At 47.8% G+C, this 13,803-nt stretch overlaps 1 protein-coding gene across 1 annotated transcript; it reads left to right on the plus strand.

The window, feature by feature from the left end:
• Positions 1 to 8,272: 8,272 nt before the first annotated feature.
• Positions 8,273 to 13,779, plus strand: LOC106641025 (uncharacterized). Its single transcript, XM_014355236.2, has 4 exons — positions 8,273 to 8,789; positions 11,182 to 11,325; positions 11,534 to 12,091; positions 12,223 to 13,779. Exons 1-4 carry the CDS (start codon positions 8,305 to 8,307, stop codon positions 13,232 to 13,234), a joined length of 2,199 nt encoding a protein of 732 aa, XP_014210722.2. The 5' UTR covers positions 8,273 to 8,304; the 3' UTR covers positions 13,235 to 13,779.
• The last annotated feature ends 24 nt before the right edge of the window (positions 13,780 to 13,803 follow it).

Below are 13,803 nucleotides of genomic sequence, written 5' to 3' on the forward strand. Positions count from 1 at the left end.
GATCTCCCGCTGCGACCGGTAGCCATCCTCTGTCCCGTTTGTATATTACGCCTCGCGGCTCGTTCCCTCTTTGCTTCTTCTTCTTCTGTTCACTCGTTCTTCACTGGCCTTCTTCTTCTTTTATTCCCTCTATTGCTCCTCTCTCTCTCTCTCTGTATGGACATCACATGTATACTATACTCTTCTGATATCGAATCCGGTAGCAAAGAGCGCTTTTTCGAGTATCGGGGATATATACCTATGCATATATACATATACCTGTTGTGTACCAATGCATTAGCGAAACTCGGACTTTTCAAACTACATGTATATCATACGTATACTCCTGTATACCAAAGACGAGCAAGACGACGGCTTTTGGCCTGAGAAAACGTGGCTCGCCACTACTTTACGCTCAGCGGGGGAACGCGTGCTTTTTTATATACACGTAAGTATACTAACTCTCCGGGACTCATTTCTGCGCGACTCTCGATGGTTTTTTTTTTTTTTTTCCCCTCTTCTCGAGAAAAAAAAACCCCGTGGCGCGCGAGTCGAGAAAACGCAGCACCCCGCGTACAGTGCGTATAGGTATACACGGTCTCGAGTGCCGTGGGAGAGAAAACGCATGCATATATATATATATATACGGGTAAGAGAGAGGCTCTTCAATCTTCGATGTGGCATGGCCCATCACGCGCCTCTCCTCCTCGAGAGCCCCCCCGACGTGTTTAGATTATACTTAAAGTGTCGCTGGGATTATTTATCGCTCCGTGGGGGGTAACGCACGGTTCGCGTTTAGCTGCTGGTGGTTGCTCCTTACACGCATATATAGTGCCCATCACCGACCACAACCACATAATATTATTATACCTTCAAGTTTGCCGTGCTTAACTTTCATTTTAATCCCACGACTACACATATGCGTACCTATATTATGTACACCTTACTTTTTCGGTTTTTCGAAAGCGACATGATACCCCGTGCACATGTATGTATGTATGTATATCACCATCGAAGCTTTTATTCGGGAAAAGTAATTTCTCGGCTCTCTTGTGCACGAGTTCCCGTGTACATGCATATTGTCCCGGTGTTTCATTCGTCAGCGAGAAATATACGGCCTCTCTCTCTCTCTCGGGCCACTTAATCACGGCACCGCGATTTGGAGGACGACGTGTAGGGGGTGAAAAATTCGAAAGGGGAGCGAGACACTGGCCGCGACATCGAGAACAAAAAGGCCGACGGGGAGCTTGGCTCGCGTGGGACATAATATATATAAACAGATGGGAGGAGGAAGAGAGCTATACCCGAATGGTATCTAGATGTGTTTTCTGAAACTATACTCGAGACTCTTTCGTGTTGCACGTACACAGATATATAAGCCGCGTCTCTTTATATACTTACTTACTACCGTACCCTTGGAGCACGTGAGTCGCGCATCTTCCTCCTTCATGTGTATAATATGTACCAGGCGGCCTCATCCTCTACCTGTTGGCCGCTCGCGTTCCTCACCCATTCATATATATATATACGTGTACACGGGAAAAGAGGGGAATAAGAGAGGCTCTCTCTCTCTCTCTACCTACACGGCGTGTATAGCTTACGGTCGGCGAAAGATGAAAGGGAGCGCGCCTCAAAAAAGAGAAGCGGATCACAGCCTCCGGAGTCTCTGTGTTGCCGCCGCCACCGTATAGCTGGACCCCCCTCGCAGGGGTCTCCGTAGCCCGCAGCGCCTACATTATACACGTCTACTTCTTCTTCTCGCCGGCGGCATCGGCGCGCATAACCTGAGGCAAAGAGGGAAAACCGCACGCTACACGATTTGCCGAAAGATCGCCCTGTGGGATCGTCGCCGCTCCCCTATACATCGTGTGTACGTGATATACACGTTGTAGGTGACGGGGGTACATATACTTGACTGGCTCCCATCATCCATTGCACTTGACGACAGGCGAGGAAAAGCCAGACAATGCGAGAAGAAAAAAAAAAAGTAAAGGAGCTTTTCCGTCGACTCCGACGCCGACACGGTGTGTATGTTTTATCGGACTCTGCCCGGTGGGTCCCGACGCTGCGGTCCCCTTTCATCGTCCGGCCGCTGTTGTTGTTGTTGTTGTTGTTGACGTTTTTGTTACTCCGATACTTCCGACGGAGGTCCCCGCAGTCCTCCTCTCTTCTGTTAACTTTCGGCCGTTCCACATCTGGCCTGTGCCCATATATACACCTATAGCGTACGGTTAATACAGCGTTTAGTCGTGTCAAGCGTCGCAAGTGCGAGCGGGACACTTGGGAAAAACTCTCGGCTCCCTTGATGTAACGAATACTCGTATACCTTATATACTCGTGGCTCGAAAGATAAATGGCGTATGCACTCGCTTTGTATACGGTGGACCACCTGCTTGGGGTTTGTATGTATATATAGAACTAACGAGGGAGTGTAATTAACGATTTCGTTGCTATGGTTTCTCGTTAAAGATCATACAGGGTTACATATATACCAGTATATATCAGTGGGGTTCTCGAGAGCCGAGGTGATTATTGTGTTCTCGAAAGCGCGAGCGAGGCGATGGGTGATGGATTTTTTTTTTTTTTTTCGAAATCGGGCGGGGTCGGAGGTTAAAAAAAATGAGAAAACGAAACGGGGAAAAAAAAAAAAAGACGATTAGATCGCAGATATACGACTGGGGTTCATTGGTACTCTTCGAACGAATCGAAATTAGATATGATGGTACAATAATTATTATTTAATCTCTGCGCGCGAGCGAATCGAGACGAATATAACGAGATACGCGTACACTTGGTAATAATCGCCGAGAGAATAATGAGCAAAAATCGTACGTATATCTCAATCGAGCGAGTGCCACGGCCCGAGATGATAAAAAGCCGAAGCACCGCCGACCAGACTCGTGTCGACGTTTTTGCCCTCCCCCCCCCTGCTATACACACATACGAAGCGCACTATGATGATTATATTGTAATAACGATGTACCTACGTCGGAGGGACAAAAAACGCGATCGAGTGCACCCAAGAAAGTCATTCACTTTCCGCATCGTTTTCGCGTACACAAGTGCGCGCGTGTATTTTTGTAATTTTTGCCGTCCGGCACATGTGTAGCAGAAGCAGCAGCGGCGCACGATTATTCATCCACTAGATAGTGTTTACGTGTATCAAAAAAGGGAGAAACGCTGCTCCGTACGCAGCTCTTATCAGCTTCACCGTCTGCGCGAGCCAAACCCTGTGGGGGGGACCTTTTCGAGAGTGGGTATATTATATTGTGCGCGTAAAGATAAGCCCCCTCGGCGACACCTCTTTCCTTCTGTTACGTTTATTCCCAATTTTATCAATTTTTCCTCCAGCAGCGGTGGAGCGCGTGCTCCGCGCCACGTGCTTATACGTTCCTCGGACGCGGTTACATTTTGTTTTTCTCTCGCTTGCTCTTGTACACTTTGTGTGCCGGTGTGTACACAAAGTTTCGCGGCCTGCATCAATAAATCTTGCGGAGAAAAGAAAAAAAGAAAATAACAAGCGAACGTGCAGGTGATTCCCCCCCCTCCCAACTACACAAATATAATAGTGATAACGGTCGCTCTAATCTTCTCTGTTTGACTTTGATTTGACGCGTACATTGTATGCGGCAATCCACAACGAGCAATCTATTTTAAACTCCCTGTTGCCCCGCTCACTGGGATAACAAAAGCGTCCTTGAGACATTTGCGGCCGGGGATCGATCGGATGACAACAAGACACGTATAGGTGCAGAGAAAAAAAAAACAAAAAAAAACAAAAAAAGGGTAAACGTAGGCAAAGGCAGTCTGATTGAGCTTTTTAAAATCGATGAGCCAACTTTATCGGAAGACTCGATGCGTTGGATCAAACAGGTAGCTCAATTGATTTCGGCTTGGTTCTCGGAAATTGACAACTTGAACGGCGCGGGATGTGAGTATATACATTCCTCAAAAGCGCGTCCCGCAGAGTGCAAAAAGTTGGCGATGATAAAGAATCGTCTGTGGCTGATAGGAATCGTTGAGATCCAAGGGGAGGGGGGTAGAAAGGAGAGGCGCGAGATAAGACACCCGAGATATACATATCGGAGAAATGCTGTGTACTGTCGCGCGATTGATTTTTATACTTTTGTCGCGTGGTCTAATAGCTCGTCGCGTCGATGCTTCCTGATGAAAATGAAAATAGGATCAAGTAACATTTGTACGTGGGGAAAACCCTGTCACTCGAGTGTTTTGGGTATACTATCTCTCCTGCTCTCGCTTCTCATTCTAAATATATATATTATTGCGTAATGCGATTATCGTTCGCCGTATACTGATTTATCGGGGTAATGAAGCGTAAGAAATTAGCGATCGAATCTTACTCGCGGGTGTGAGTATAATGTACACAAGAGATTATATATTAGGTACCTGTGTGACGCACGCGCGTTTTATTTTATTTTTTTTCTCGATCGAGCCAGGGGCCAGCACTAATAGCTATCTGGCGAACGATCTGCTTGCCGATCGATCTTCTCGAAAGCCCCTTCGCGAGACAATGACACGTCAATAATTTAATATCCTCTCGCGTGCGGATAAAGAGCTCTGAAATAATTGGGCTGTACTACTTTACGATACGGGATGCTAGTCTTGAAGATGAAGAGAAAAAGAAAAAAAAAATGTACGTCAATAACTCGATAGCAAAAAGATTCAAATGTGTTTTAATTGTCCACAATATGACGCAAGTTTGCCAACGATGCCGCGAAGGAGAAAAAACGAGGGCAGAGTCATGAACGCCGTCTCCTTCCTCGTCCTAGCGCCATCCGTCTCGGGGGAAGCGAGCCATGCGCCATCATGTCTTACACGCCGTTTGTATACACATATATACGATGTATACTTACACGCACCGCCGACGCCGCCGTCGTTTTAACGTGCGCTCATAATATATATAATATCGGCCAAACGAGAGGAGAAGCAGGGGAGAGAGAAAGCTTACGTAACGCGGCAATCGTCGTCGCGTAGTGTGACATCTGGTGCTTCAAAAGTTATAAACATATACCCTACACACCAATTGTACAGAGACGTCGCGGAACGGGCCCCTTTTCTTTCTTTCTCCCCGTATGGGCTCCCTCGCTCTATCGCCTCCTTGCCTCCTGTATACTTCCCCCTTTTTTGTTTCGGATATACCTATGCCTACTTGTGTGTATACGTATGTGAAGTACCGAGTGCCATATATAGGTATATACGTGCCGTGCAAGACGCGGAGGCTCCCCGAGAGTCATCCTTCACGCTTTTTCGCCGCCTCTCTCGCTTTTACGAGAAAGATATGGATGTGCAGGCCCTTGAGTTATACGTACGCAGAGAGAGGGATTTTTTTTTTTTTTTTTTCTCAACGTATACAGTGTGCGTTTACGGGCTTCTTTGTGTCGCCCAAACAGCTACCGGTGAACGCGTACTTATCGACTTTGGTTTTTTAATTTTACGCGTTTCTCGAAATTTGGCTCTACCGGCCAAGTGCGCTACGATTACACAGTATACATAATTGTAGTACCCGCGGGGGTAAACGGCTGACCTATCGATATTGCAAGTAAGCGCGTCGAAAAATTTCGTTTGTTCAACATTATGAATATCCACGGGTATATATGATTTTGGACCATGCGCTTCGAAAAGTTTTTCCTCCGTGCGGAGTAACTCGCGCTCGTCACTTTGTTTGCCAGCGTGTGGGGTTCGTTTCCTGCGCTCTTTACACCTATGGCAGCTTATCTCGGTTGTCCTGGAAAAAAATTCTTACATAAAAGATACATCGAATTCGCCAAGAAAAATGTTACATTGGGTAAACCGCACCGCAACAAATGAAAACTCCCGGCAATTTAGACGGGAATCCCTGAAATCGGCTCCCTGCTCGTGTACTACAATATACGCATATGAAGCTTGCCAGTGAAATCCTAAATTCACCCAAGCGCAAGTAAATAAACAAACGGAGTAAACTCTCGATACCTCCGCGCGCGCGTTATCTCGTCTGGTGCACTCGAGCGCTATCGCCCCAGCGGAATTTCGTTCAACGCCTGACTCACTGCACTCCACACATACGTATACCCCGGGGCAAATAATAACGCGGTGGTACGTAAACGCGATGCACTCGCTCGAGTAGGCACAAAGTACAAATTACATACATGCATATATACACGCACACCCATTCGATCGGTGTATTATACGAGCGACCACGAGTCGACATTGCTCTCTTCCCGGGGGGTATCCGCCGCGCGGCTGCCTCTTATCGGCTTATCGGGCGCGGCTGTGCTTATCTCGCCGGCGATACACACATGTACGCAGTACGTGAGCGAAGAGCAAGGATTCTCTCTCATATCGTTGTACCAACGAATTGACGATGCGTTGTGTACATACGCACATCATCACCCTTGCCATCCTCGACTCTCGGACCTTTATGTACATACGTATAATAATTAAGTGTATTGTATGTGTTTCCCAAGTACTCGAGGACTTTTGACTTTTTTTTTTTTTTTTTTTTTTTTACCCTTGTTTTTGCCGATTATTCACTACTTGTTGCTGCGGTTTGTATTATCATCGGTGGTCATTATATTATTCGTCTTTCGTCAATCCTCGCCAATTCAATTATAGCGCGCGTCCAAATTAATTAATATTGTTTTCCACTGACTGTACTCTCTGATTGAATTATGAAAAAAAAAAAAAAAAAAACAAGATTAAGTGCACGCACCAAGTGTTACACATTAAACCATCAAACAAGATATTTGTCGAATCGAGCGCGTATAACAATCACAACGTCGGGTGGGTCGTAAAATTTTTCACGTCTTGTCTCGACTTGATAAAAAAAAAAAAAAAAAAAAAAGAAATAAAGATACAGAGTTGCAGCGAGTTGATGCGCCGATTACAGCCGTATATATACACGGTACGCGTATACAACGTCTGCCACCGCGTAACTTTGTTTATAAGTACTTAATGAAGCATCGATTGCAGCAGCGAAAAAAACAATAATTATGAAAACAGTGTAAGAGGCCGCGGTGACTTTGGCCGTGAAACGTTACTGTATTTATGTACTTGCTTTGCGGCGATATAACATGCATCGCCTCCTGCCGCGGGTCATTGTAAAAAACACGTACATAAAAGCCGATCGAGTTGCTGATCACTTCTTTTTCTTTTTTTTGTTTTCAATTACCGACTGACGCTCGCACATTACACGAGCAGACGGGCACAATTGGGCACGAAAAAACACAAATGTATTAAAAAATCGCGAGTCGCAGTCAGTGGAGAAAAATTACATAGGTGGGCGGCGCCAACAGCTCGCCATCGATAGTTCAATTCCCCGTTATGTAGTAACTATATAATATAGTATGGACCGAAAAATGTCTAATGCGTTTGGTGGAAGAACATGCACAAGCTCGATGAAATTGGGAGATACGTGACTTGCTCAACCGTTCCGATACCGATTTCCTTACAGTTAACCATAAGAAGCGACAAGAACGACCTGTTATCGCGCTCCAATGGGTACTCCCACGCGAGCGGTATTGCCTCCTCCCACCACGTGCTCTCTTTCTCTTGTACCAATACATGCGCGAGATTCATACGGCGGTCGGCGCAGCCGCGGCTGATAGCGCGCTATTTATAAAAGAGCCCGCGTCGTGGCGCGTCCAGTTTGACGCCGCCAGTCCAGCCGAGTGTTTCTCAATAGTTTGCCCGCTAACTCCTTCGCCTCTCGCCGACTCGACGGTTCTTCGGCTCCAACGTCCACTCCCCGTTCTCCGCGAGCAGTAGCAAAATGGAGGCAGCGTACTCCTAGCAGCAGCCAAACCCGCTGTGCCCCCCCTAAGCCGAACCCAGTGATCGCCGGCCTTCGACAGCCAAAGTGCAACACAGCAGCAGCAGCAGCAGTAGTCGTACGAGCCAAAAGGGTGTCGAGTGTGGCTTCGTTTTTGGATCGCGTCGTTAAACCAAACCGGCCCAGTTATGTTTCCCATAGGGTACAGCAAGCAGTTCCTCAGCTACCGCATACTCAAGTCCAACCGATTCAAGTACATCTGACGATACGGACTCGGACCAAGTGTTGTTGTTTTTTAACGTAGTGCAATTGCGGTCCGCGGACCTCGTATTATCGCTCGGTTCCCGCCGCGGAGAGACCTGGAACGTCTCTCCCGCTAAACACGAGTCGTCGCCCCTCGAGAGGAACATCTGCGTGTATACGACAATAATAACAATAATAATAATAATAACAATAATAATAAATAACAATAATAAATAATAATAATAAAAAAAGTAGAAAATACGAATAGTAGTGAGATATAGAGGGAGTTTTTGGGGGTGAAAAGTCGTCTCACGATGATCATCAACTTTCCCGGCAGAATGCCCATCAGGCAGCAGCCGGCGTACCAACATCGGCAGATCGGTACCGGCTACTACTACGATAGTCAGCCGGGCCGCAACAGCAGCAACGACACCTGTTACTATTATTATTGCGGGCGCGGGCTGCTGGTACAGCCCGAGTACGGGTGCTCGCCGTCACCGTCGCCCCCGAGCCCGGGGGGCCCGAGTTACCAGCTACGCCAAAATCACCGGGCCGTCGCCGTCACCAGCCCCAACACGCTGTTCTCGGGCTGGCCCCGCACGATGCCCCAGGACGAGGAGATGCTATTGACCACGACAACCTCGGCCCAGCACCACCTGGGCTGCGCCACGGGCCCAGGCGCGGTCGTCGTGGTGAACAACGGGCCGCCCAGTCCCGCCCACAGCGACTCCGACGCCTCGAGTTCCAGTCTTGAGCTCGGCTCCGTCAGGAGGGGAGAGCACGCTCAGCTCAGATGCAGGTAAGAAGCCCATTATAATATTTACTTTTCATTTTTTTTTTTTTTTTTTTTTTTTTTTTTCCCTCCCAATGTCGCGGCAGAGCTTTCAACTCCGGGAAAGAGCGCGCGTCGTTTCCCACCGTGACCGCAGCGTTGCGAGATTATACACGAGCCGGGATGATAAGCGCCAAGCCTCTCTGGGGCACCAGTTGCCGCTGCTTTTTTTGCTTCGTCGCGAAGGTAGTTACACACCTTTACCGGCCGGCCTTGACGCATGTAGCCAAATAAATGAACGTAGAAGCAAGTACAGAATCTCAAGGGATGACGATAATGACAAATAAATGATTAGGCATCGCTCGTTTTTATGGATAGCCCGTCGATTGAGCAGTTTTCGGTAGCTATGTATATGGTTAAACGCGCAACTTGAAAATACACCGAAATAATGGAAATTCGGACAATATTAATTGGCTTTGAAAATGGGCAAACGGAGAACGGTATTTATTACGTTATCAATAGCCAAAGAGTTATGGCATATAGAGACGGTAAATTGCAAAAGGTATCACAGCAACCCCCTGCCATATTATCATCATCTTGAAAAAAAAAGAAGGAAAACGGTACATGTATTTTATATAAAACGATTCGGAGTGTATCGTGTGCGTTCATAGGTCAGTCGAGCCAGAAATCGGCAAGTTTCGACAGCGTCGCGTAAAGTATATTATTTCGCATCGAATATGTATATAGGTACATTATAGTGTCAATATGAACACGCGGTGGATAGTTACGTATAGGCTTTTCTTGGTAATTATATTCTCACGGCGATTAACGTAATACTCATCCGAGGTAAATAAATCATCCCACGCGTGCTATCGCTGAATTTAATATAATGCTGCACTGATGTATAATAATAACAATGTCGAGCTCGACTACTGTGTAATCGCGAGTGTGTGCGCATGTGTATACGTATATTATGATAGGTGCCCCACTCTCCACCGCTATTAATGTAACCCGCGGTATATCAGCCAGGCGCCACGAGCCGATCACGTGTAATATAAAGCTATATATATGCGTCTCGCCGGTGTCTCCCGCACTGCAGTCGCGCGCACAACTGATGATTTCGGGTAAATGTACTCAGTGTATACACTGAGAAAAAATTGCTGTACGTTTACGAGGAATTTTACTATCATCAAATGAAAATTAAAATCTATACGTAAATGATAAAAATGTTATGTTACGTTGAAGTTTATAAACGTATAAATTATCACTTTCTTTGTAACAATACAACAATTCTCGATGTTTCAACGGGGAGTGAATAATAATTACGTGAATATGCTCGATCGCGTTATAGCTCGCAGTTGCTGCCGCGTGTACGAAACGGTGATATTTAAAAAAAAAAGAAAAAAAAAAAAAAGCCCGGAGGAGAAAAGCCGGCTTATCTTATCAGCGAGCGGGCATATTTATATTGTGTCTCTTGGAGATGCCACGTTACAATGATCCCCCGTATGCAATGTTCAATAAGTATTTAATTATTGCGTATACGTACTGTATCGGCTATATGGCTGATTACGTGCTACCCACTTATGTATCTCAAGAGAGTTTGCACCGCTAATCGACATCAATAACAATATAAACAACAACAACAACAATACGATTACGTTACGTGAGCAATTCTGCAGAAATACTTTTGAATTTCAAAAAATTTTAAAAAAAGTCATCGAATTGTTTTGTAACGCACACATTTTCGAAGCTAATTCGGGCTTTTTTAAACATTGCTACATTTGACACGCGCTCATAGATTAACGAGAAATGCAGAAATATAATTGTTTCTCTTACCTATTCAAACGAGCCCAAATCGTGTAGCAACGAGAACTCGGGCACATGTGCCGATTCTCCATCGATTGTTTTTTCATTTGATGTCGTTTGTGCGCGCACAGGAGCGATTATTTTTATCATCACAACTGCGCCGTACACGCTTGAGGTAATGCGGGTATCGTCGCCAATTGACTCGTTGATGCGGGGAATTGGCGTCGATTTGCGGAGGCCAGCGCAGCTTAGATCGACTCCAATACGGTCACGTACTACACGATGGAAACGAAATAAAAAAATAACAAAGATCTACTGCAGGCAGTAGTAAAGTACTCTCATAGTTCATTGTTGTCATGCTCGTGCACATATGACGCCAATTGACTTGCGAGCTCGTTCCTATCGCACATACCTCGGCGATACACATACTTGCGCGAAGGAGTCGAGATCAATTGCGCCGTTTAGTAAAAAAACCCCTACTCGCGTAATGAAAGTACAACGTATGGCAGGATGCGATACTGTAAAATAATGATGAAAAAAGCATGTTGTGGGGAGAGCCCAAAATTTGAGAGCACCTGATTGAAGGATCGACCTCCTTTTCTACTTGTTTCAGATGGCAAAACTGCGGCAGGTGGTTCACGTCGCTGGACCAACTGGCGCGCCACGTCAAGCAGCTCCACGCCGCATCCGGTCCCCGTGGACTTTTCTACTGCGGCTGGGAAGGATGCCAGAGGGGCGAGCGTGGATTCAATGCGAGGTACGTTTGCATGCATTGATTTTGCTCACCTTTCTCTCTTCCACAAAATTAGCGCCAAGCGCCGACTTTTCGTGATTTTGCAAGAACCTGTTTTTCAAATCAAATTGCAATTATTAAAAAAATATGACGACAGGTCGTTTGTTTGAAACTAATGAATGGAAAAAAAATGCCTTTTTGCCAATGTATTTATGCTAACTGTACAATTCAGGTACAAAATGTTGGTTCACGTGCGGACCCACACGAACGAGAAGCCGCACCACTGCTTCCAGTGCGACAAGAGCTTCAGTCGAGCCGAAAACCTAAAAATCCACGCGCGCTCGCATACGGGCGAGCGGCCCTACGTGTGTCCGGTCGAGGGCTGCAACAAAGCTTACTCCAACTCCTCGGACCGTTTCAAGCACACGCGCACCCACGCCGTCGACAAGCCCTACTGTTGCAAGATCCCCGGCTGTCCGAAGCGCTACACCGACCCCTCCTCCCTGCGCAAGCACGTCAAGACCTACCGCCACTACGTCGGCGCTACCGGCACCACCAACAACAACAATAACCACGACGGTAAGCTGCTGCTGCTCGAGAAGAGCATCGTCCAGCCAACTGCCCGCCAAGAGGACGCGCAACTCGTTGCCCCTGCCAAGATCTCGCCACGCGACGTCAGTCCCGAAAAGAGCACCGCGAGCAGCTCCAGGTCGGACTCCTCCGACAAGAAGGACTCTAGTCTCGAGAGTAACGTCACCAGTAACAACACCTCCGTCGTTTCTTCCGTCAGGTAGGACGATCTTGCCATCACTTTACGATTAAACTTGCACCTAATGAGTCACGGTGATTTTGAAAACAAACAAAATCCAGCACCAACCTTTTTTTCGCCGATCCTTATATTCTGCTTTCTTGATTGTTTAGCACCGAGAGTCCAAAGGCAGCGTCGTCGACGAGTTTCGACGATCAGCAAAAGTTCGGAACCGAGTGGAACAACGTGTACAGCAATCTGCCGGAGCGCAAGGACCAGCACGAGACCGTTCACCAGCCCACGGCGTCGCCCACGTCTTCGCTCTCGCTCTCGTCCTCCAAGAGCAGCTACGAGCACGAGCTTCAGACCACCGGCCGGTACAGTCACTCGGCCCTCTACGAGGAGTACATGCACCCCGATCGGCACCTCTCGGCCTTCCGGCCGTCCAGTTATCCGGCGATCGACGCAAGGCACTGTCCACCGGCCTCGCCCCCCGATCACCTGCTCGCGGCGACCCCGCGCATCGGCATGCAATCGACGCCGATCAAGAGCGAGGACAAAGCCGCCAGCGGCGTCGACTACCGCAACATCGAGTCCATCGTCAACAGTAGCACCAGCAGCAACAGCATCAGCAGTAGCAACAACAGCGCCAACACGCCCATCAAAAAGGAGCCCCTGACGACGAGCTACCGCACCACCAGTTCCGTCAGCTCGGTAGCCAGCGATCTCTGCGTCCGCAACTCTGTGATAAAGCGTGCCGATCCGCAGCTGCACTCCCCCGTGTCCTCGGGGGAGGCACCGGTGACCGTCCCCGCCCAGCAATCGCGTCACTCTCCTGGAAGCGCGACGAGCGAAGCCGAGTGCTGTTGCAGGCACAAGTGCTGCCGGCACGGCGCCGACGACACTCTCATCGAGAAGAGCAAGATTCTCTCGGATTTTATTCTCAAGTCGCAGAACCCGCTCTTCCGACACCTCTTGGCCTCGGTCGACCTGCAGTACGGTCTGCAAAACATGTGGAGCGGTGCCGGTCAGTCGTCCCCGAGCTCCGTCGCCCACGAGCCGGTCCTGGGTCCAACGGCAGCGGCCGTAACCACCTGCGCCCAGGATCTCAGAGCCAAGTCCGCCGAGGGCACGCCGATGGAGATCGACCAGGACCTGCCGCTCGACCTGACGATCAATAAATGACGCACGACCGCGCTGGCTCTCGCGCCATTGTCAACCGTCGTCGCTGCGCCAACGTAACGTTTTCCCATGGTGTAGTCATGTATTTCTCTGATCGGTTGGGCGGCGACTCTCTCGCTTCTCTTCATTTTGCTTTCCCTTCCTCTCCCCTTCGGGTGTATACTCTTCAGCTCTTCCGCGTTGTTATGTATAATGTTGTTGTTACTGTTGTTGATATATGTACTGCGCCGGGCGTCGAGGTGGTCCGGTTGGCTGGAGTGAGGGCTCGTCGCGGCCGATCAGACTGTACAAAAGCCAAATATTATAATCTAGTGGGTTCTGGCGCGCGGTACACGTTGCAGACGCCGAGGCATTGGTGCTCGGTTGCACCGGGTATACGCGTCGTCGCTCGATTGACGCACCGTCTTATTAATTATTTTTGTCATTATTATTATTATTATTATTATTATTATTATTTTTTATTATTATTATTGATTTTTGTCTCAACGTTGTTAAGCTTTCTCAGGGGGTTTTGCGATTGTTGTGGTTGGCGATAAAAGGATGAGGAGGGGTCGTTTTTTTTTTTTTTTTTT

The sequence above is a fragment of the Copidosoma floridanum genome, unplaced genomic scaffold, assembly GCF_036245765.1.
Source record: "Copidosoma floridanum isolate Cflo_tuat_1 unplaced genomic scaffold, Cflo_Japanese_pri ptg000019l, whole genome shotgun sequence".
Classification (NCBI taxonomy): domain Eukaryota; kingdom Metazoa; phylum Arthropoda; class Insecta; order Hymenoptera; family Encyrtidae; genus Copidosoma; species Copidosoma floridanum.

Excerpts from the sequence above, each read along its gene's own strand:
- LOC106641025 (XM_014355236.2), top strand. The coding sequence starts at position 8,305 with ATGATCATCAACTTTCCCGGCAGAATGCCCATCAGGCAGCAGCCGGCG. Across the intron at positions 8,790-11,181 it reads CACGCTCAGCTCAGATGCAG|ATGGCAAAACTGCGGCAGGT; the intron begins GTAAGAAGCCCA and ends TACTTGTTTCAG. Across the intron at positions 12,092-12,222 it reads TCCGTCGTTTCTTCCGTCAG|CACCGAGAGTCCAAAGGCAG; the intron begins GTAGGACGATCT and ends TTGATTGTTTAG.